Source organism: Pseudocercospora fijiensis, assembly GCF_000340215.1.
Source record: "Pseudocercospora fijiensis CIRAD86 unplaced genomic scaffold MYCFIscaffold_7, whole genome shotgun sequence".
NCBI classification, from domain to species: Eukaryota; Fungi; Ascomycota; class Dothideomycetes; order Mycosphaerellales; family Mycosphaerellaceae; genus Pseudocercospora; species Pseudocercospora fijiensis.
In genome coordinates this window covers 1,559,795-1,581,935 of record NW_006921538.1, presented here as the reverse complement: position 1 = coordinate 1,581,935, position 22,141 = coordinate 1,559,795, and the positions used below count along the sequence as shown (strand labels likewise).

Genomic DNA, 22,141 nt, shown 5'->3' with positions numbered 1-22,141 from the left:
CAGCCACAACTATCGCCCGCAGATACATCCAGGCTTTGCGATCTACTTCGAATTCCGCTCGCTGCGCGAGGCTGTAGGCGTTGACAAGGATCCTTGATCAGCCTTTCTACCTACCCCGGTCCACCTTCATGCGGGCATGCCCGAAACTGCATATGATGACCAGATGCATGAATACGCCTGGTCGTCTTCAACCAGCGTCCAACTTTGCTTGCTCCGAGCATCGCCTTTTTCAACAACCTGGTTGACGGCGCCTTACACATGTGCCACATCAGCATGATGACGATTTGAATTGGTAATCCGAACCAAATACGCAGCAATCGCTACTCCATCAGGTCTGCACATCACGAGGAGCGAGCACCTACAGCAGTGACAAGAACCAAGTCAGCTCTGTGAGCCTCTCTTGCAGGTCTTACCTTCTATGCAACGCCGGCCATTTTTGATGAGCATTTCCTGAGCATTGTTTCGGCGAGCGTGCAACACATCTGACTGTGCTGGAGACACAGCAACGCGACGACTGAGTTTGCATATCCTCTAAGCAAAGGACGTCTTAAATCTTACGAGTAGAACATCACACGTTGCGTACATGTTATCGGCCCAACTTGCAGGCACGGTAACTGTAAGCACTCCCAAGAAAGCGCTTACAGTATCTCCGTCTGAGCGGGAGGGGATGTAGGAGGCATTGGCACTGCACTTCTAGACTTCCGCTTGATGGAGGGGGAGGGGTATCGATAAATATGGCGACGTCACTTGCACATCCATAGTAAGGTGACAGATCAATTAACTTTTCACGATGCAGCACAACTTCTTCCTCTCAATCTCTCTCCCGACTGACTTGACTTCGATATCAATACCGCAATCATGTCCGACTCGAAACAGTCAGCTGCGGAGCAAATCTCCAATATGGAAAAACTCACCCACAGGACACTCATCACATCGCCAGAGAATCTCCAATACTCCTACTACCTCTCTCCGGACTTCAACGACAAGCTGAAAGAGAATGTTCCAACACTGATGTTTCTTCACGGCTATCCAGACGATGCATACATGTGGGCAGGCGCGGTACCAACCTTCCTCTCCCTCCGCTACCCCTTCATAATCATCGACCTCCTCGGTTTCGGCGACTCCTCCAAACCCATCGACACAAAACTCTACAACTACAAAACCCAATCCACCAGCATCTCCCAAATCCTCGATCTCGAAAAAGTCCCCAACAACATCATCCCCATAGGCCACGACTGGGGCTCCGCAACCTCCCAACGCTTTTATCTCTACAACAAACACCGCTGCATCGGCCTTTCCCTCCTCTCTCTCGCCTACCAAATCCCTTCCCCCAACCCTTTCAACCTAACCTCCGCCAACGAAGAAACTTCCCAACGTTTCGGCTACCCGCAATGGGAATACTGGAATTTCTTCACGCATCCCGACGCTGCGAACCTCATGCGGAAAAATATCGAAAGATTCTATGAAGTCAATCATGGAAACTTCATCGATGAAAACTCCGGGAGAGATGTTTGGATGCGAGAAATGTTTTGTTCTCCGCACGCCATGTATGATTATGTGACGCAAACCGGAACTTGGAAGGATCGAATCGTGGAATTAAAGCCTTATGCTCGTGATCCGGAGCTTTTCGCTCGGTTTAAGGAGAGGATGACGAGGGATGGGTTTGAGGGGCCGGTGCAGTATTATCATTCTTTGAAGGATAATTCTATGATTGAAGATGAGAGGGCGATTCTTGAGGAGGAGGATGGGGCGAGAATTGAGGTTCCGGTGCTGTATATTGGGCAAACCGGGGATTGGGTTTGTAGGACTGATTTGATGGATGATGCGAAGAAAGCTGGGTTGGTGCGGGATTTGGAGGAGAGGGTTGTTGAGGCGGGTCATTGGGTTCTTTATGAGAAACCGCTCGAGATTGCGGGGATTCTTGAGGAGTGGTTGGGGAGGAGGTTTGGGTGAAGTGAATTGAATGGGAGAAGTGAAGGAGGAGTGCCTAGGTTGCTGGATTCTTCTAGCTACCAACTCAGCGTGCACCTGTATCTCAGTAGTCGTTTGCCACGTGGAAGCAGTCCTACAGTGTGAGTAGTCAGGCTGTCACAAACAACCGATTTCCTATTGAGTAAGAAGAGGAGGTCGTGGGTAAATCGTTCCATGCCATGGGAGTAAGGTAGCTTCCAGCTTGATGCCAACGGAAGCGAGTTCGACAGTTGTATATATTTGAACCACGCAAGATTATCAATATCATTACAAGACTTAACATTCTGGGTCTCATACGAAAAAATTCTGCATAAGCGTACGTCCAGAGATAAATTGCATGACTTCACAAACCACCATACCTGTCGATGGAGAAAGGTGAGGAAGTTTACTTCGTCGCGGTCTTCGGAGAGAATTCACAATGCCGAGACGTACGAGGCCGGCAAGGGTTTCTTTGTGGTTGATTGGGAGTCACGATGCAGATTTCGACGGGCTTGGTCTGAGAAGGGAGTGAGGTTGGTGGTTGGGTTTTGCGTAGGAGTACGATTGGAGCTGTGCGCTCGAAGTTTATGTCTCTTTATAATACGACCAGATTCGAGACAGAGCTGCTTTCTTGTATCGTGCAGCTGCGAGCTTTGCTATAGTCACCTGTGAATTTGTAAGCATTCGTGCCAGTCGTCATGATGGTGGCCTTTTTCCAGCCAGCTGAGATGCTTTTGATCCTAGATCTGCGCTTACTTTTGGAGGGTGTGGGCTTCATGCCATGTCTTTAACATGTGAAATCAATGATATGGTGAAGAGAATTCCTGGAAGGAGATTGAGGATTGCAGCACTGATATGTACCTGCCGCTTTTATGGACTTTGAACCTACCATTTCTGCGGCCTGTTTACCATCTTATACTTCAAGCTCGTTACCATTTCACATCAGTGAGCAGCCGACTCCATACATGGCAGACTCCACATATGCCTTCACAAGATACCAATCAGCCCTGCGTTCAGCAAACTCATACACTTCCTCGGTTGGGAAAATGCCGTGATAGCGCTGCGAGTCCGCAATGATAGTCGCCAACTCCTTCGCTTGCTTGGCTGTAATCGTCTCTTTGGTTGACAGTAGGCTTGCTCGCTTGTTCTTTGGACCCCCGAAATATGACCCCGGCGGGTCGATATAGACTAGGTAGATCTGTGACAACTCGCGAAGTGCTTCGTAGTAGGGCAGCAGCGACTTTTGTCGAAGCGTAGATACGTATGAGTGGTAATGGTTGATGTCGCTGATGAGCTTGATGGCGCCATCCACACTTATGCGCTGCCGCCTGAAGTGCTTGCACAGGGCCGTGAACAGCCGCAAGCCCACTTCTTGATTGAAGACATCCAGCATATTCTTTTCGGTACTACCCACAAGCATGCCAGTGTGTCCGCTAACCATATCGACAATCTGCTTGGCTGTGGTGCTGGGTCCGATGTCCACGATACCTGGAGAGCCGGGATTGAAATCGGTGGGTGTCTGTGTAGTTGCACAGATGTATTCGACCTCGTCCATGAGTACATCTATACCTTTGTTCAGACCAGCAGCCACTCGTTCGTCCAGCATCTGCTCAAACTTCTTCTTGTCCTTGACTGCCGGGTTAAGGAAGTCGTCAGAGTCCAGGAGCTTAGTAGCAACGAGTTCTTGGGAATAGAAAACGTCGATCATTTGCTGAATGAGGTCACCCACATTGACCAGCTCTAAAAAAGTCACCAATGGTTCCACACCAACATGGGCGCTGTGACTAGCCGTCTGAGTCTCGGACTCTTGCTGATTTTGCTTGAATTTCCGAGGATTGTATTGACCGAGATGTCCGAGGGCCTTGTCAAAGCCATTCTTAATGTGCCGATTGCCAAGGATATCTAGCATCGTCGTGAAGATGGCATTGCATTGCTTCTTTGCTTCTTCGCCGTCCTCACCACCTATTTGGACCATTAAAGATGTTCGCTCAATCGAGGCTTTGGCGAGATGCGTCAGGTTAAGAGCAACTTCAATACTGAACAGCGACTTGATGCCCTCCAGTCTGGAGTTCAAGATGGCGGTCTTGGCGGCCAGCTCAGTGGTTGGTGCTTCTTGAGCAGGTGTTGACGGTCTATTTGGTGATGTTCCTGCGCCTGACAAATTCGGCGTCCCAGGTCTGCCACCAGTGTACGGTGTGTCGACTGTGTTCAAGTTGGCCGATGATCTCGATACAACGCTGTCAGGAGGTTTTGCAGACGCGAATGGCGCACCGATAACATTGACCGGCATCATGACCACCTTTTTGAAGGATGACAGAAAGTCACGCTTCGCAGCTTGTCGGTTAAGGTTTGACATGAAGAACGCCTCTGTAGTCGCTTCTTGTTCAGAGAGCTCCTTCTCCCACTGACTTACACCGGCTTCGGCTTTGCTCCGAAAGACATCATATTCTTCTGCCAAGTAAAGTCCGACATGCTTGTCGAAGCATTGCGTTATGGTCTTCTTGGCCGTATCGAGAAAATCTGGCGGGGAAGCTTTGGTTGGCTTCAGCGATGCTACCAAGCGGAGTGCTTGGGCAAGAGTTCCAGCTACTGCCTTCACATAAGTCTCAAGGTCCTTACTGTGCGCTTCATCGAAAAGTGCTGTCAAGTAGTCGGAGATTATCTGTTCGCATATGCGGTGGAAGAAAATCGTGAGAACGTCGAGCGATGGCGGAAAGACTTGGTCGATTATCTCGGCTTGTCGTAACAAAACGTTGGCCAATTGCTCGAAGTATCGCTGCGATGCGTTCAGGTCAACATGTCCGGGAGCACAGCCCTCCAGGCAGTCCGAAGCCTTAGGCAGTCGCATAGCCCGAGTCAATAAAGGATGATTAGAAATGAATGCATCGACGACAGCCGATCCTCCATTGAGTGTGATCAGGACATGCGCATAACGATGCATCCTTCCTGTGGCATCTCCAGCTATGTAGCCTTGGTCAAACTCCCTCAGCACGGCATTCTCGAAGACGCCTATCATGGAGTCAAGTCTTTCTTCGCGCTGTTCGCAGCCTGCGCTTAGATCACATTTCGAGAATCGCTTCAGATTACTGAGGATTTGGGCCTGTTGCTCCGGATCACGATACGTTCGGAATATGAGCGCGTCTGCGTGACCTTTGGATTTGGCGAGATCGAAGTATATTGGACCAAGCGCACCATGTATTTTGCCAAACTCTTGTCTCGCAAACCCACGCACCGACCTCACGCGGTTGAAGACTTGCAGCGCAGCTTGAGTATCCAGCTGATCCTGGATTGGCGAAGACGGCGACCCAGACACGGTAAGCTCGTCGAAGCCATCTGCCAGCGTGCCCTTCCGTCTCGGAGGCGGTTTCTGGCGCGTGTCGAGCGACTTTCGCACTTTCTCCTCTTCAACGCCTGCGTCGAAAAGCGTCACACTGCCAGCATGCGGCCTGACGGCAGTGGTTCCATTGATGCCTTGCTGATTTGAAGCCTGCTTCGCGAGTTGTGCTTCGGTCTTCCTCTTCATGGCCTCCTCCACTCGCTGTCTGGCCTCAGCTTCATTCCAGGCACCCATAGATTTCAACTTTTGTATCCATCTTGTGTCGTCGTATACCATTTCCTGCAGCCTATGCGACACACGAGCGAACCGAAGCAAGTCGTCTACGGGCAAATAATCTAGTACCGTCGCTATGAGCTCGGCCGGCAAGAATGGCTTGGACGTGACCATCGACGTCGCCCGCAGCGAAGCAAAGACATTCTCGTTGCTGCGTGCAGGCCCGCCATTGATCTGCACCTTCTTGAGGTGCTCGAGATGTGAGGCATTTCGGATGTGTTTTGGATGCGCCGGCGTGGAACGACCGCTCATATTGGCGTCTATAGTCAGCTGAAGCCAGCGCTAGAAATGATGCTTTCCATGCTGGTTGGTGTTGTCGAGGTGCGCAGTCGCGGCGCGGTACGGAGGTACAATTTGTGTTGACGTCCCAAAGCTGAACAGCGGAACAAGCTCCCGGCATGTACAGTACGTGAATGCGCATTGCTTGCATGCTGCCGGGGATGCTCGATCTGACACTAAGGCCCTGTCTACTTGCTACCGTTTATCGCATAATCGTTTCGATTATGCGTATGCTATAATCGTCTCTTATAGAAGCCGCTTTATAATCGTTTATTATTAGACGGCAACGTGTTCAAATTGGACCTCCGCGGCAGCTGCCGCTATAACCTTCCTTCTCTTTCTACCTTAGGCCTATATATTAAAGCTTAAAGCGTATATAGCTACAGTAGTAGATACAATAGTCGCTATAGGGCTCGAAGCGGTATAGGAAGCGGTATAGGATCGTAGAGCGGTATAGAAGGAAATCGAGTACTCGTTCGAAGGGCGGTTTCGTAAGTAAAACCTAGCAATTTAAATTAGTTAGTCTCTTATATTACCGCTATTCGAATCCTCGCAACTATAGTGTCTTAATCTACTAATTCTACTAATTCGTAGCTAAAGACGCTAGCGGCTCGTAAGCGTAGTACGATAGCGACACTATTACTAGTTGCCTCTAATAAAAATAAGTAGACGCGGACGGTAGAGCGCTAGTCGACTAAATAGACTAAATTCTTCCTCGAGCAGCTAATAGAATTAATAAAGGTTAGCCGGTAGGCGGAGTCTAATAACTTTAAGATCGGTAACCTTCGTAACCTCGCGGAGGTAATAAATAAGAAGTATAGTACTAAGCGGACCGATAATAACCTAAAAAATAAGTAGATAGCTATTAAGCGAGATTAGGGTATATAGGTTGCTTACTTAAAGCATATTAGTAGCTAGAATAGTATGCTACTAACTACTAAGTCGGACGTTAAAGATACCTATTTCGAGGAGTATACGAAGTGTACTCTATTCCGTAACGAATTGCCTAAATACTATAAGTTAATAGAGGAGTTAATCGGTTAAGATATAGCGGTTAGCGACTACGTAGGCTCTATAGAAGCACTAGCGGATAGTAGCGTAAATAAGTTAGATAGTAAGGAAGAGGAAGAAGATATAGTAGAAGGTATAGAAGCTACCGCCTCGAAGCTGTTTACTAAGGAACAGTTAATAGTACTACGTATAGCTAAGGTATAAGAGAAACATACTAAGAAGATATAGAAGGAGGCTAATCGTATCTATAAGAAGCAAGACGAGGCTTCTAAAGGCAATACCCTTATCGCGAAGTCTATCTAGAAGGCCTTCGAGCTATTAGTATTAATAGTAGCGGAGAGTGTAAAGGATACTAAGGAAGAACGTACCCTCGCGAGGAAATAGGCCGACTAAGCCGCTACTATTGCTAAAGAAGCCGCCGCTATTGCTAAAGCCGGTTCTACTATTAAGATCGTAACGGCGCGTCTTCTAGACCCTAATATATAGGTAGGAAAGGATTTGTCGATAGCGTATAGGATATTATTAGTAAGGGAGTATACGAAGAAGGATACTAATTATAACTACGTAGAGGTTACGTTAAGCCTAAACGACGAGCAATTCGAGGAGTACTTCTACGCGGTACTAATAGACCTACGTACTAATAATCGTTAGAATAGGTACCTATAGCAGATAGATAGATATATACAGTATAGCTATTAGCAATAGGTCGGTGTTATAGTATAGGTTAGAAAGTAGGGATTGTATTAAAAAGTGTATAGCAAATATAGGCCTATTTAATACTAGAGTTCGGATAGTTAGGAATATTTTTCGTTGCAAATGCACGCTAGTATCTATACTATTAATTTGTGTAAAGGTGTTATTAGTTTTTACTAGCAAAAAGTAATTACGTACGAGGCCTATTATATACGTCGAAAGGATATCCTAACGACTCGAACTTTAACTTTACTTCGAAACGCTAAGAACCGACGGTTTCAACCTACGAGAATTTCGATAGGAGGACGAGGCGGGCTCCGAGAGATAGTAATAGTATTAGAATATATCTATAAAAACACAAAATCGACTTCCTTACTAAATCCCTTACTAAAAGTATTATCCGCTATTCGCCTATATATTTACCTATTACCTACCCTTCTCTGCTATATACGGCGCTACACTCCGACTAGCACTTCTTACTTCTACGCCCTTATATCGAGCCCTCTAGCCGTTTGCTACCCTATATACTTAGCAAACATCTACCGCGCTATCCGATTACGATAATCCGTATAAGTCTCGTCGTTATTATCGCTAGCATGCCTCCTATTGTCTACGTAGACTTTAGCTATATAGTCCGCCTCTCTCGCGGCTTCTAATTTAGCATTAGTTAGTACTAGTTGTAGCTCCTTAGATAGAGGTTAACGGCCGTCCGATAAAATAAAGTTATAGATAATAGTATAGGCGATAATAAAGCGGTTCTACTATAGTATAGACTACGTACTTAGACCTTTCTTAATAATCTTAAACCGGCGATTTATTACACTAAACACCCTCTCGATATAGTTATAGAGCTAAGTATACCGTAGGTTAAATAACTCCTTATAATCTATAGGCCTAGCTTCTACGTTACCTTGTTCTCGGAGGTAGTAACGAGTCTTCTAATATAGTACTAGAAGGCGAGGATCTTTAAAGGAATAACTACCGTCGGCAAGATAGAAGTATCTATCTAGTACGTCGAAGCCTAAGTTGTAGGCCTTCCTTAATATAGTACTATCTGTCGCTAACCCCTCGTAACTAGGTATAATAAATAGGAAGCGTAGTATCGAGTTATACGTAGCTATTACATTCGTAGCAATAAAGCCCTTCCGACAACAGTATAGATTTTAGTTAATCTTCTTCGGATTAGCAATTAATAACGTACTATCGATCGTACTAAGAACACCCTAGAAATATAGCTAGAATTTGCTACTATCTTTACCTTCGGACTAGGCTAGTTTCTAGCGCTTGTCTAGCAACTAGATCTACCGCTTTGCAATACGGCAAAGACTCTTCGATACCTTTAGAATTATACGACTAGGTATACCCTTCGCTACGCTAAACTCGCTAGCTAATTCTAAGTAGGTATTATTATACGCTATATAGACGAGAAACATAATAACTCGTGCTTCTACTAAATACCGCTTATTCTTTAAACTACCGTGTTCCTTTAGCTTATTAACTAACGCCTTTAATACTAGTTGCTATAGGCGCGTCCGCTCGAGGTAATAGCGCGCTAGACTATATAATATCTTAAACACCTCCTTCTTAAATCTTCTACGCTCTATCTAAGTCGATATACGCCCTATCGGTCGATAAACGTTGCGCCTTCGAAATCGCGGTAGTTCTTCGAGAAAGAATAGCGGCACTACCGAGAGCGCGCTTACTATCGTAACTACTATTAATAACTAATCTATCGTCGCTCTACCCTCCGCGTACGCTAAATATACCTCGTATATCGCTATACTATCGAATTCTATACTATAAAGAGGTAGATATAGCGGTAGCTAGCCGGAAGTCTACTTAGCGTATAGATAGGTATAAAAAGTCCTCTAGAGCCGCTTACGCCGATCTTACTATATATAGTATAATTATAGCGAGGTGCCGAGCATAGCGAAGAAGCGATAATGTTATAAACGATTACAATAAGACGGCAACGATTAAAGGCGGCTCTATAATCGTTGTTGCAATCTACAGTGGATAATCGCTATAAACGGTGGCAAGTAGACAGGGCCTAACATCCATCTTGCTCCCAGATCTCGCCGCGCATCTCGATATCCTTCGGTGCAAACGCACGCCTGCAGTATCACCGCCTGGGTACCGACTTTCGGCATCACTGCGACCGTATGCATCGACCTATCGCGCTCTGACCGACCCAAACCGTGCTGCCCGAAAGTTGGTATGGTGCAAGGACTCCCCGGTCGCCAATGGCTCGCATCGTAGGCTATCACGAGGCCTAGCCGCATCATCGGACGAAACCAAGGCACTTTAAGACATACATGTATCATCGCACGCCTCATCTGGCCGGCGCCGGAAGGTGAGTCCCTCCAGCCATTCCCTTCGTGCGACTCTGTATGTTATTTCTCATACACACGCGCTGTCGCTACCCTTTGCACCGCAACATCTCGGAGCCGCCTCGGACGTCATTACGCTTCTTGGATTGAGGCATCGCGAGAATAACCGTTGCGATGTGTTTTGGTCTCGGCGATGAATACCGTCCTCCAGTACCAAGATACCGGAAGACGACAAGATACCCCAGACGGTACTCGCCGTCTCCTCCCCCGGTGAGACGGATTGAACGAACATACATACGACGAGCTCCGAGTCCGTTGCCCCCGCCACCTCCAGCAGCATCAATTCCACCTCCGCCTCCTTCAGTCTGGCCACCATCGAAGGCACCCAGTGCAGCTCCGCCGCCGACGGCTCCACCAAGTAAGCCGCCGAGCGCTGCGCCGAGCAAGCCTCCAACGGTATGCACTTCTGCTCGCAATTCCCTTTGCATTGATGCGATTGAGCGATACACCTATTGCTTCTCAACATGAGATCGCATTCTCTTCAAGCTTTCATAGCATTCTCACTACTACCTAGATTGCCAATCCTTAGGCATGTTGCGACCGGTGCTAATTCCTTCTACCCAGGCCGCTCCTGATCCACCTCCCGAGCCCTCGGCTCCAGGCTCGAAAGCACCCTCAAAAGCGCCTACTGCTCCTCCATCCAAAGCCCCAACCGCTGCACCGTCTAAGGCGCCGTCGAAAGCTCCAAGCGCAGCTCCCGATCCACCACCGTCTAAAGCGCCTTCTAAAGCTCCGACTGCCGCTCCATCCAAGGCACCTTCAGCAGCTGGCTCGAAAGCGCCTACCGAGAAGCCTCCTTCCAAAGCACCGTCAGCAGCTGGCTCGAAGGCTTTGACCAAGGCAAACTATATCGAAGTGAATGAAGAGGAGCCTGCTAGTGGTGGATCAAGTTCAAGTGATGCCAGGTCTCAGTCAACTCGGCGTACGTCTGTCTCATCAAGGAGGACAAGCGCACCTCCCGCATCTGAGTACTCAATGCATGAGAAGGAACGTGAGATAAGGCGCTACTCCAAGCCTCCACCCAGGAGTGACTGGGAAACCTTCCGATATGTCGACGCACCTGCACCGCCGCCTGTGAGAGAGTTCAGCAGGGCCAGGAGCGTGGGCAGGCGCCGGGATGACTATGGTCCACGAGACAGCTGGGAACGAGATATCAAAATCTCAATCAATCGACGATGAATGAATATCATCACCATTCAGAATGTGACAAGGAGCTGGGATGATGTCCTTGCTCCATGATGGGCGGAATTTGCATTGCATTTTGACATTCTGTTGCCGTTTCTTTTGCATAAGACAGGCATTGAGTGCTATTAGGCATCCCTGGCACTTACAAGCGAGGAGTTATAGCGAGATCTATGACCAAGGTAGATGACTGCACGGCCTTAATCGTGTATATTCTTTATCATTTCCACACTCTCGTGACGGCTGCAGTCCGCCCTGCAATATGTAGCAAATCTCGAAGGCGCGAGTCAGGACTCAAGATGGCTTTGGACGCTCGACCATTGAGCCACATGTCAGATTGGGATCTTCCCTACACTCTCGAGCTGCGTGGAATGACTGTTTTATATTCGAGGGAGACGTGATTGTTGACGAGCACATCGATCACGTGCCGAGACCGCAGACCCACTGTGTCCGAGTCAAATTCAATTCAATGCAGTGAATAAACTTTGATGGAGATGTTACGTTTCGACTCGGGACCTTTCTCTTTCCTCGTCTCGTCTTGGGCGAATTCCGCGCGTTCGCATCGTACGGCCTCATTGCCTAACCACATTGGCCCTCACCGATATGCGACAATAAGGTCATCTACGGTCCGCGGAAGCATGACCCGTGATCATGTCCATCCGTGTCTTCCTGAGGGACCAGCCTCAGCGCGCCATAGCCTTGGCCACGGACACCCATGTCCTCATATTCAAACATAGCCCGACGACCACAGCCGCTGGAATATCTGGCTCAAGCACTTCTCTAGGCGAAGGAGGAACCCCGAGATGCATCGTGGAGTTCTCGCCGTGGGAGGGCCAGGACATGACGGGCTACCGGACGCTGTCTTCCATGTCAATACAAGGCACTTTGGGAATGGTCACCATCAACGGCGATGTGTTTCTCTGCGTGGTGAATGGAAGTACACGGGTGGCGACAGTCAGACCTGGTGAGGCCATCCAGAAGATCTTGAGTGTCGAATTCCACTGTCTCAACAGGAGCGATTACGATCACCTGTTGCATGATCAAGTCAATCCTTTCCCGACCGATTCTCTCGATGCTGATGGCTTCGATCATGGAGTTCACAAGGAGCCATTGCTCGAGCATCCATGCATGGCTTTGAAGAAGCTACTTTCTGGCGGCAGCTTCTACTACTCAGCAGACTTTGACCTGACCAAGCGAGTACAAGATCGACCTGCGGAAACAAGTACTGTTGCGATTGACAGTCTTGATGCTGGCTTTCTTTGGAACACCTATATGATTCAGCCGCTAGTTGACTTTCGTTCGCGGCTGAGTCAGAAAGAGAAAGAGGCACTCGATCACTCCCGAATATTGACGAGTGCGATCAGAGGTTTTGCAGGGACCGTGACGGTACCCGCTTCAAGCTCACCGGCTAGGTGGAATAATGCTGGGCTACCATCGCAGATGACGCTCATTTCTCGACAATCCTGTCGCAGGGCAGGCACGAGGTTCAACGCTCGCGGAATTGACGACGACGGCAACGTCGCGAACTTCTGTGAGACGGAGACGGTTTTTACAACCGACGAGCTTTGCTTCTCTTATGTGCAAATTCGAGGTAGCGTGCCTTTATTTTGGGAACAAGCCTCAGGACTTCCAGGCCAGCAGAAGATTCAGATCACGAGATCTGTAGAAGCGACTCAACATGCGTTTGACAAGCATATGCAGCGACTTTCGGAGACTTATGGAGATATTGTGGTCGTCAATTTGCTGAGCGAGGAGAAATCGCAAGAGATGCAATTAACCAGACAGTACTTGCACCATATCGCTCATAGCACGCTCAACCATCCAGTCGACAAAGCAGCAGAATCTGAACATCGGCATCTTACAGCAATAAACTACGACTTCCATGCAGAGACAAGAGGGCCGAATGGGTATGAAGCAGCGAAGGGTATCAGGCGCTGGATCGAAAGATCCGCAGTTGCCTTCGAGTATCATCTCAGTGAGGAGCACCAAGAAATCGTAAACAAGGATGGCAAGCAGCATGTCGTGGCTGGACAAAACGAGATCCTGAAACAGGCAGGTGTCTTCAGGACCAACTGCCTTGACTGCTTGGACCGCACCAACCTGGTGCAAACTATTATTTCCGAAATCGCATTCGAGATATTCCTTGCTTCCCGTGGCGAGAACAAGCCAACTTCTGATTTCTGGGCCCGGCATGGTATGCTGTGGGCTGACAATGGCGATGCACTATCCAAGATTTATGCCGGCACAGGTGCACTGAAGTCTTCGTTTACCAGATCGGGGAAGATGTCACTGGCCGGCACCTTAGCAGACATTAGAAAAAGTGCGCAAAGGTTTTACATCAATAATGTCGAAGACAAGGGCAGACAGAACACCATGGATATGCTTCTTGGTCGCTTGGTCGGCCAAACACCTGTGCACCTGTACGATCCGATCAATGACTGGGTTCAGACTGAGCTAGCGAAACGTTCGAACGATTTCACTACTTCTGCGAAGATCAGCATTTGGGTGGGAACTTTCAACCTGAACGGCAAGACGCATGGTATTGATGAAGACCTGACACCTTGGTTGTGTCCCATCGTAGAGAACGAGTACAGGGTGCCAGATATTGCAGCCGTTGCATTCCAGGAGATCGTAGATCTGGATGTTGGCCAAATCATGTCGACCGATCCACATCGCCGGAGTGTCTGGGAAGATGCCGTCAAGGCCACTTTGAACGCAAATGCCCAAAGACACGGTCACGAGGATTACGTCCTGTTGAGAGGTGGCCAGCTTGTGGGAGCGTCACTTTCCATCTTCGTGAAAGCTAGCGTCCTACCAATGATTCGGAACGTCGAGGGCGCCGTCAAGAAGACAGGCCTGAGTGGCATGGCTGGAAACAAAGGCGCTGTTGCCATTCGAATGGAGTGTGCTGATACCGCCATCTGCTTCGTAACAGCACATTTGGCGGCTGGGTTTGCCAATTATGACGAGCGCAACCAGGACTATCGCACCATCTCTTCGGGCCTACGCTTCCAGCGCAACAGATCCATAGACGACCACAAGACTGTCATCTGGTTCGGTGACTTCAATTACCGCATTGGCTTGGAAAATGAGCGATGCAGGGCGTTGATCAAGAAAGGCGATCTTGGGACACTGTACGAGAACGACCAGTTGAACCTCCAGATGGTACACGGCAGAACGTTCCCGCACTACTCGGAGCAAACACCGACATTCTTACCCACGTACAAATTCAATATCGGAACAGATGACTACGATACATCGGATAAAAGCAGAATTCCTGCATGGTGCGACCGGATACTTACCAAAGGTGACAACATCCGACAACTCCATTATGATTCTGCTCCTCTACGCTTTTCTGACCACAAGCCTGTGTGGGGGCTGTTCTCTTGCACGATTAGTGTTGTAAACCAAGCAAAGAAAGATCAAATCAATTCGGATCTATACACAAAGCGAAGAACTGTGGTTGGCTCACACACCGCCAGCCAAATGGCCGAGAGTGACGACGAGTCCATATATGGGTACGACTCTGTCGAAAACGGCTTGCCGCCGGCCAGCTCCGAGAAGAGGAAGTGGTGGCTCGACAATGGTATGCCAGCAAGAGCAACAGTAACACCTCCAAGTACAGGCCATGTCCTCAATCCCGCGAGGCCATCAAATCCTTGGACACCTACAAACGAGCCGGATTGGGTGAAGGTCGAAAAGCCGGCAATTCCTCCATCACGACCAACTTCGCTATACGGACAGGCGAGAAATGGAGCCTCCACCCCATCTCGAAGGGAGAGTGTGCCTAGGAGGCTGCCCCCGCCTTTGAAACCTGGTGAAGATGCTACGAGGTCTTCGGAGCCACCTAACGTGGAGGGTGCAGCAGACTATGAGAGCTTGCATAGAATGCAGCTCAAGCAGACGTTGCGAAAACCAGCACCACCGAAGCCCAACAAGCCGAGCTTGCTGCGCTCTGAGAGCCAAGCCTCGAATGTCTCTGCATCTGCGAAAACAGTTGCTCCTCCTCCACCACAAGCACGAGGATCTGTCAACAGCCCGGCTCCAACAGGTTCTTCTATGGTCCCACCTCCACCACCCGAGGCCAGGAGGTCTACCTACACACCACCGAGTAATGCTAGACAAGTGCTACCTCCTCCACCGTCGAGAAGTAACGGCGTCGCAGACGTCAAGTCGAAGCTGCTTAGCGATATTCAAGCCAGATCAAGCAGCCCTGCGCCACAGCCACCACCACCTAGAAAAGTAGTACGGACCGGCACAAATTTGTCGACAGCATCGACGGAGAGCAATGGCCCAAAGCTGCCGCCAAGAAAGCCTGCCGTACCTCTTATGGACGATGATGGTGTAGCTAGTGAAGGGCTTAAGGATTGGGTACCACTGCAGCCGAACTGACATAACGTAAGGTATGAGATACGAGAAAATGAAAGACAGTGTCTATGACCATTCCAGAAATCTCACGATGATCCGTGTTTGAAGAGAAATGGGAGGCCAGCGTGAGGAGGATCATCTATTCCGTTGAGAGACATGTGATAGCTGAGATGACAATTGAAGTAGACAAGCAGACAAGTGATGATAAGTCTTCATACAATCAGGATAGCGAACATGTCCTCGATAGGACGGTACTCTCTTCTTCAACACATTCGTATTATGAGACCATTATTGTTTTATGGGACGCCGAACGAACGCCACAGAAAGCCAGAATGTGGATGGTCTTACCTCCATGGCTACTGCCAACCCCCCCGGAATGAGTCTCCATCGCAACGCCGTGGCTGCCACTTAAAAGCCCTACGGTGAATGAATCTCACCCTTTGCTTCGGTCCCGCCAAGCGGCGTCACTGCTGACCTCGGTGTTGCGCTATCTCTCGGCCTCGACTGTCTCAGCGTTCGTCATCCGCAATGTATTGTTTGCACGGGCTAGCATGAAGCTGAGCCTTTGCGATGGAGGAGGGTTAGTCCTCGACAGTGGTCTTCAGCAGGCTTCGCTGCACGCTCGACAGAACGATTGTTTTGCTTTGATCCAACATTGATATACGATCGTAATAACTACGGCGGCTGCTTCCATTGAACCGCGGGGATAGTTCTACTGGGCTTCGGACTGCAGATGCGCCCGGCTCGCAATCCTTACAGTACCTGTGTATGATGGAGCCTCCGATCTTTATCAGAACCGAGAATGTTGGCGGACAATTGTCACGTCGAACCAGTGCCGTGCTACGGGGATGGCTTGCGGGCCTTTCGTTGCTGTGACAAAGGCTACAGCTATAACATCAGAGTAGCTTCCTCTGGAGACCGGCTCGCAGCTCCCACATTCCAGTGCTTCATCACCTCTATTCCCCGTTCAACATGGCCTACTTGCATCGTTTCTTGTCTATACTGCTACTATTGGTCATTTCTGTGACGGCGCTGACACCTGCTCAATGGCGCAAGCAGAGCATATACCAAGTCCTGACAGATCGTTTCGCGAAGTCCGATGGATCGACGACGGCTTGCGAGGATCTCAATGATTATTGCAATGGCACATGGACCGGTCTCATCAACCGCTTGGATTATATCCAGGAAATGGGATTTACGGCAGTAAGAGGACAGATGACACTCCCAATTCAAGACACCTGCTCACATCGCTCGATTACAGATTTGGATCTCACCAGTAGTCAAGAACCCCATTGCCCTTACTCGCGACGGAAACTCCTATCACGGCTACTGGGCTCAGGATGTATATGATGTCAACTCAAGGTTTGGCACCGTTGGAGACCTGCGAGCACTTTCCGATGAGCTTCATCGCCGTGGCATGTACATTATGGTCGACGTCGTGCCTAACCACATGGGCTCCATCTCTTCCCGAGCGACAGTGGACTATAGCCTTCTCAATCCTTTCAATAAGCGGAGCTACTTCCACCCCCCTTGCTCGATCGACTACAACAACGACACATCGATCAAGCAATGCTGGCTTGGAAGCGATATCGCCTCCCTTCCCGACCTGCGTACAGAAGACCCCACCGTTGCTGGCATGTGGAACCGCTGGATCTCTCAACTCGTCTCCAACTACTCTATCGACGGCCTGCGAATCGATACAGCGTATCAAGTCAACCAAGATTTCTGGTCCGGCTTCCAAAGCGCAGCAGGAGACATCCATGTCCTCGGCGAAGTCTGGAACGGCGATCCAAGTATCATGTGCCCGTATCAAAACTACCTAACCGGCCTAATGAACTACGGGACATACTACTGGATCACGCAAGCCTTCAGCTCAACATCCGGCTCCATCGCAAACCTCGTCAACGGTATCAACACCATGAAAAGCACCTCCAGCGGCGGCTGTAAAGACGTAACCCTCCTCGGCTCCTTCATCGAAAACCACGACAACCCTCGTTTCCCAAGCATGACAAACGACACAACCCTCATCCGCACAGCCATAACTTTCTCCCTCCTACAGGACGGCATCCCCATCATCTACCAAGGCCAAGAACAAAAATTCTCCGGCGCAGACATCCCTCAAAACCGCGAAGCTCTCTGGTCTTCGAATTACAACCAAACCGCAGATTTGTACCTCCACATCCAACGCCTCAACGCCATCCGCTCTTGGGCCATTTCCCAAGATCCTAGCTACTTGACCTCCAACGCTTCCCCGATCCAATCTACCACTCGCGATATCGTCATGCGAAAAGGTTCTGCTGGGAGACAGGTTGTGTTTTTATGCAGTAATCGGGGCAGTAGTGCGGGGACTGTGACCATGACGCTTGGGGCTGCGAATTCTGGGTTTACGGCTGGGCAGAGTGTTATGGAAGTTCTGAGGTGCTCGAGGTTGACGGCTGATAGTCGGGGGAATGTTGGGGTGAGGGTTTTGAGGGGTCTGCCTAGTGTTTTGTATCCTAGGGATGCGTTGGTGGGGAGTGGGATTTGTGGGTTGTGATGGGGGATAGTGAGGTTGATGTATCTTATGTGTACATGTACATAGCGAGTGTACAGAGATTTGTGGGAATTTTTATGATGGAAACCCTATCGAAACGTTCGCCCCCCCAAAACTTCTGATCACTTACATGTCGACGATGGGAGGAAGTCGTCGATTAGAAAAAAAAAACAAAAACTAAGGTGAGATTGTATACTGAAAGATATTCGAGCAATCAGCTGTATAGGTAGTAGCTTAGATTTCGGGTTTAATCCCGATCGAAGAAGCGCGCGCAAGTTTCTTCTGCCTACAGTGAACCAAGAAAGTGGACTAAGGTACGCGCGATCAATGTTGAGGCCGAAGCGACCAAAACCTGAAGAGGAAAATCAACTCTTGAGCTTTGGTGAAAATCTCGCTGCTGAACTTCAATGCGGATGTCCTAGGAGAGTTCTGTCATGTCCTGCGTGGCTTCGTACAACCACGGAGGTAAGGAAGAAGTCGTACCATCTGATACCGCTGGCTGGGGAGGATTGGAACGCACATGGACCGTATACGATATGGCGATCTTCGTGCTCTTGCATGAAAGTACTCTTTCTCATCCTAAGTCTTACCGAAGCTATTCTCCTTCCTGGCCGCTCAGCTCAGATTTTCATGTTGTCGAAAGACAGATACATGCGTGTACGTGCCTACCTTGCTAGAATTTGGGTTCCATGCAAAGGCTTTTATTTTTTGTGGAATAGTAGTAGTGTCATCGCGAGTTGTTGACCTTGATAGCGAAATGCCAAATTGGTCTCAGGCCTCTTCTATTCTAGCTTGCAAAAGGGCCTGGACGCTCCGAGGCGGGGATTCGAGCACTACTAACCTATATAGAACTCTATATAACAACACTACTATACTACGTTTCTATACGCGTTTTTCGCGTAGAATGCATTATAATACTATTGCCGAGACTTAGTCTAATAGTAGAGATAGTATTACTATAGAATATAACGATTTGCCTAGTAGTCTATCTATAGACTCTTCCTAAATTCCTAACCCGCTATTACGGTTACTCGCGACAGATCGTTAGGTGACTTCTTATTACGTACAAGCCGAGGCTTCTTTAGAGAGGCTAATATAAGCGGGAGGCAGAGATAGAATAATTAGTACAAAGGTAATTCCAATTAGTAAGTAGGTAATATAAGTTAAACGCCTCGAGCTATAAGGGCATTCCGGCGTTCCTAAATATAAAGGAGACATTTTGTCTATAGTCGCGAGCGACGTAAGCGACGCTATCGCTCTCGACCGCTCCTATCGCTCTTAGTAAGATAGAGCGATAGCTTAGCCTACTAGTCTTAGCGTCGCTCTAAGATTATATAAGGACTCTAACTAATCAGATCCGTAATACTATCCCCCTCCTTAAGCGGGATAGTCCCTTATTCCGGAACTTTCTAATTCTAACTTCTTTGCTATACTAAAGTTATTAAAGGACTTGTCTTCTCGTTAGCGTAAGGAAAATATCGCAAATAACATCCTTACCGACTGCCTCGAAATGCCGATCCGCTACTTTTATTACGAATAGGCCGATAAATCCTACAAAGTCGATCTCCGTTCCGGCCGCTGCTCCGAGTACGCCCTATACGGCTAGTCCTATAATATACAAGTTACTCGTATAGAGTATAAAAAAATCCGGAAGGCGCGCCTAAAGATAGCTAAAGATCTTAAAGCGGCCGAAGAGGAGGAAGACCTCCTTACGCGGAAGCTTTTCGAGCATCGCGTAAAGGTCCGTCGCTTACGTAAGTCGCTACGTATAAAGGAAGATCGGGAGGTATAAGCTCTTAAGGTAGAGGAAGCCTCTATTTAATAGGCGGAGGAGCTCGAAAGAGAGCTAGGCTCTTCGCCTATAGAGCCGATAATATTCTCGTTGCCTGCTAACGAGCCGTTTCCTCTAGATAGCCGATTATAGATGTCGCCTTATAACTAGAGTCGTCTAGATAGGACGTCCTAGCCTACCTCTAAAATTCCTAGTAGGAGTGCCGAGAGTCTAGTGTCCTAAAGGTATATATTTTCAATATTTCCTATCTATTTTATCTTCTAGCTAGTTAGTCTAGTAGTATAATTCTTAGCTATAAAAGACATAGTTGCTAGGTATACTATTAGAGTCCCCGCTCCTCGAGCTATACTACCCTAGGTCGTTAAGAACTCTAAGGCGCTATAATCGATAGGGTTTAAGAGGTCGTAGGTTCAATTCCTATACTAGTTATTTCTTTTTTGTTCGGTTTTGAAATTTTTTAATTATCTGCTAATAGTTCTGCAGGTTTTCTTTTAGTTCCTAGGTGTTTTCTAAATATAGGTATCCTTTCTATTTGATAAGGTATTTCTAACCTTACTAATCTAGGATCTTTTCGACTTTAAACTCGTTTTCTTCCTTAGGTTGGAAGTGAAATGTTTCTTAACACGGTGTTTCGGCGTCTACAGGTTCTAGTATAGAGATATAGAATACTAGGTGGATTTTTGCGTCGTCCGGTAGTTTGAGTCGGTAATTAACTAGTCCTTTAGGCTTATTAATCAAAAATGGCCCGACTTTAACGTAGTCTAGTTTCTTAGTCGATCTCCGGGTTTTTAGATTCTTTGTTAGGAGGTAGACCTTATCCCCCTTTTTTAGCTAAGATGCCATTTTTCGTTTAGTATTATATAGCCCCGTAATCTTTTCTTGAGACTCGGCAATTGCCCTTTATAATTCCTTATATACCTGCTTTAAGTCCTCTAAAGCGACTATCGCTTTATCCGCGTATAGATGCTATAAATACTATTCCCTAAATAGCTGCGGATGTTTCCTAAAATTAGCGAAGAATAGTGTCTCTTTCGTAGTCTTAGATTGTTGGTTGTTTAGTGCAAGTTGTGCTATAGGCAATAGCGATGCCTAATTGTTTTGTACGTAGTTAACGTAGTGCCGTAAGTATACTTCTAAGGCCTAATTCTTAACTTCCGTTTAGCCGTCTGTCTGTAGATAGTATACCGTTAATAGCTTGTGCTTAATTCTAAGTGTCGCTATAAGCGTCTTCTAGTAGTTTGATATAAAGAGCTTATCTCTATCCGTAATATAGGTCTTTGGAAATCCGTAGTATCGTACAAGTCTATCTAGTACGAGGTATCCGAGTTGCTCTACCGTACTTGCTTCGTTAGTAGGAATAAAGTGTGCGTATTTCGTAAGCCTATCGACTATAATAAGTATTATGTCGTAGCTATGTCCTGTAACCGGATCCTTAGACTTCGGTAGTTTCGTAATAAAGTCTATTATAACCTCGTCCTATAGTTTATCTAGTAGCGTCCTAAATTAGATATGTCTATATCTAGCGTGTCTATTAGCCTTATTACGCTAACATTGTAGACATTTCTTAATATATTCTAGAACTCGTTGTCGCATGTATAGGAATCCGAAGCTTCGCTTAATTAGTTCTATTGTTTTTGAAACTCTAGGGTATCTATTTTCTAGTCCGTCGTAGTGTTGTCGTATACACTCCGTAACTCGTTCCTTAGGTACTTAGTATTTCCTATATTCGATTGGAAACTGTTCTTCTATATCCTAAAGAACTCGTATAATATAGTTAAATTCTTTTATATTAGCACTAAGGCTTCCGTCTTAGTTTGCTTTTAATATCTGCTGCTATACTAGTTCGTAACCCTCTATATAGTCGCTACGGCGGCTTAGTGCGTCGGCTCGTCCGTTCTCGCGTCCTAGGGTATAGCGGATTTCGAACTTATACTGTCCTAGTAGCTCCGACTAGCGGGCCTATCTTCGGGTTAGTACTTTAGTCGTAGTAAAGTAAGTTAGATTCTTATAATTAGAAAGAATCGTAAGACTTAGTGCTCCTTCCGCGTATACTCGCTAGTATTACAGTAATGTAACTATTGCAAGTAGCTCCTTATTATAGATGTCGTAGTTCTATTCCGCGGGTAATATCTTTCTCGAGTAATAGGCTACCGGGTATCGTTTCCCGTTATACTCCTATATAAGGCATACTCCTATAGCCCTATCCGACGCGTCTGTTTCTATCTAGACTACCTTACTCCTATCGAATAATCGTAGCGTTAGCGCAGAAACGCATTGCTTCTTTAGTTACCTAAACGCTTCGTCTTCCTTCGTACTCTAGTTCTATTGCTTGT

At 47.7% G+C, this 22,141-nt stretch overlaps 6 protein-coding genes across 6 annotated transcripts; 3 read left to right on the top strand and 3 right to left on the bottom strand.

The window, feature by feature from the left end:
- Nucleotides 1–126: 126 nt before the first annotated feature.
- Nucleotides 127–860, bottom strand: MYCFIDRAFT_177113 (uncharacterized protein; the record flags this gene model as incomplete). Its single annotated transcript, XM_007930993.1, has 8 exons — nt 127–251; nt 282–323; nt 359–385; nt 426–450; nt 481–531; nt 573–598; nt 625–746; nt 790–860. The coding sequence occupies 8 exons, from the start codon at nt 858–860 to the stop codon at nt 127–129; spliced, it is 489 nt and encodes a 162-aa protein (XP_007929184.1).
- Nucleotides 861–900: 40 nt separating this feature from the next.
- MYCFIDRAFT_31012 (uncharacterized protein) lies at nt 901–1,953 on the top strand (the record flags this gene model as incomplete). Its single annotated transcript, XM_007930569.1, has 1 exon — nt 901–1,953. The coding sequence occupies one exon, from the start codon at nt 901–903 to the stop codon at nt 1,951–1,953; it is 1,053 nt and encodes a 350-aa protein (XP_007928760.1).
- Nucleotides 1,954–2,005: 52 nt separating this feature from the next.
- MYCFIDRAFT_177111 (uncharacterized protein) lies at nt 2,006–2,728 on the bottom strand (the record flags this gene model as incomplete). The annotated part of the gene is made up of 5 exons (XM_007930992.1): nt 2,006–2,016; nt 2,054–2,371; nt 2,404–2,527; nt 2,558–2,580; nt 2,617–2,728. 5 exons carry the CDS (start codon nt 2,726–2,728, stop codon nt 2,006–2,008), a joined length of 588 nt encoding a protein of 195 aa, XP_007929183.1.
- Nucleotides 2,729–2,887: 159 nt separating this feature from the next.
- On the bottom strand, nt 2,888–5,674 carry MYCFIDRAFT_189789 (uncharacterized protein; the record flags this gene model as incomplete). Its single annotated transcript, XM_007930991.1, has 2 exons — nt 2,888–3,064; nt 3,140–5,674. The coding sequence occupies 2 exons, from the start codon at nt 5,672–5,674 to the stop codon at nt 2,888–2,890; spliced, it is 2,712 nt and encodes a 903-aa protein (XP_007929182.1).
- Nucleotides 5,675–9,921: 4,247 nt separating this feature from the next.
- Nucleotides 9,922–11,411, top strand: MYCFIDRAFT_211976 (uncharacterized protein). The gene is made up of 2 exons (XM_007930990.1): nt 9,922–10,329; nt 10,498–11,411. The coding sequence occupies exons 1-2, from the start codon at nt 10,048–10,050 to the stop codon at nt 11,110–11,112; spliced, it is 897 nt and encodes a 298-aa protein (XP_007929181.1). The 5' UTR covers nt 9,922–10,047; the 3' UTR covers nt 11,113–11,411.
- A 355-nt stretch (nt 11,412–11,766) lies between these two features.
- On the top strand, nt 11,767–17,720 carry MYCFIDRAFT_155939 (uncharacterized protein; the record flags this gene model as incomplete). Its single annotated transcript, XM_007930989.1, has 3 exons — nt 11,767–15,206; nt 15,327–15,380; nt 17,543–17,720. The coding sequence occupies 3 exons, from the start codon at nt 11,767–11,769 to the stop codon at nt 17,718–17,720; spliced, it is 3,672 nt and encodes a 1,223-aa protein (XP_007929180.1).
- Between the last annotated feature and the right edge of the window lie 4,421 nt (nt 17,721–22,141).

Excerpts from the sequence above, each read along its gene's own strand:
- MYCFIDRAFT_211976 (XM_007930990.1), top strand. The coding sequence starts at position 10,048 with ATGTGTTTTGGTCTCGGCGATGAATACCGTCCTCCAGTACCAAGATAC. Across the intron at positions 10,330-10,497 it reads CGCCGAGCAAGCCTCCAACG|GCCGCTCCTGATCCACCTCC; the intron begins GTATGCACTTCT and ends CCTTCTACCCAG.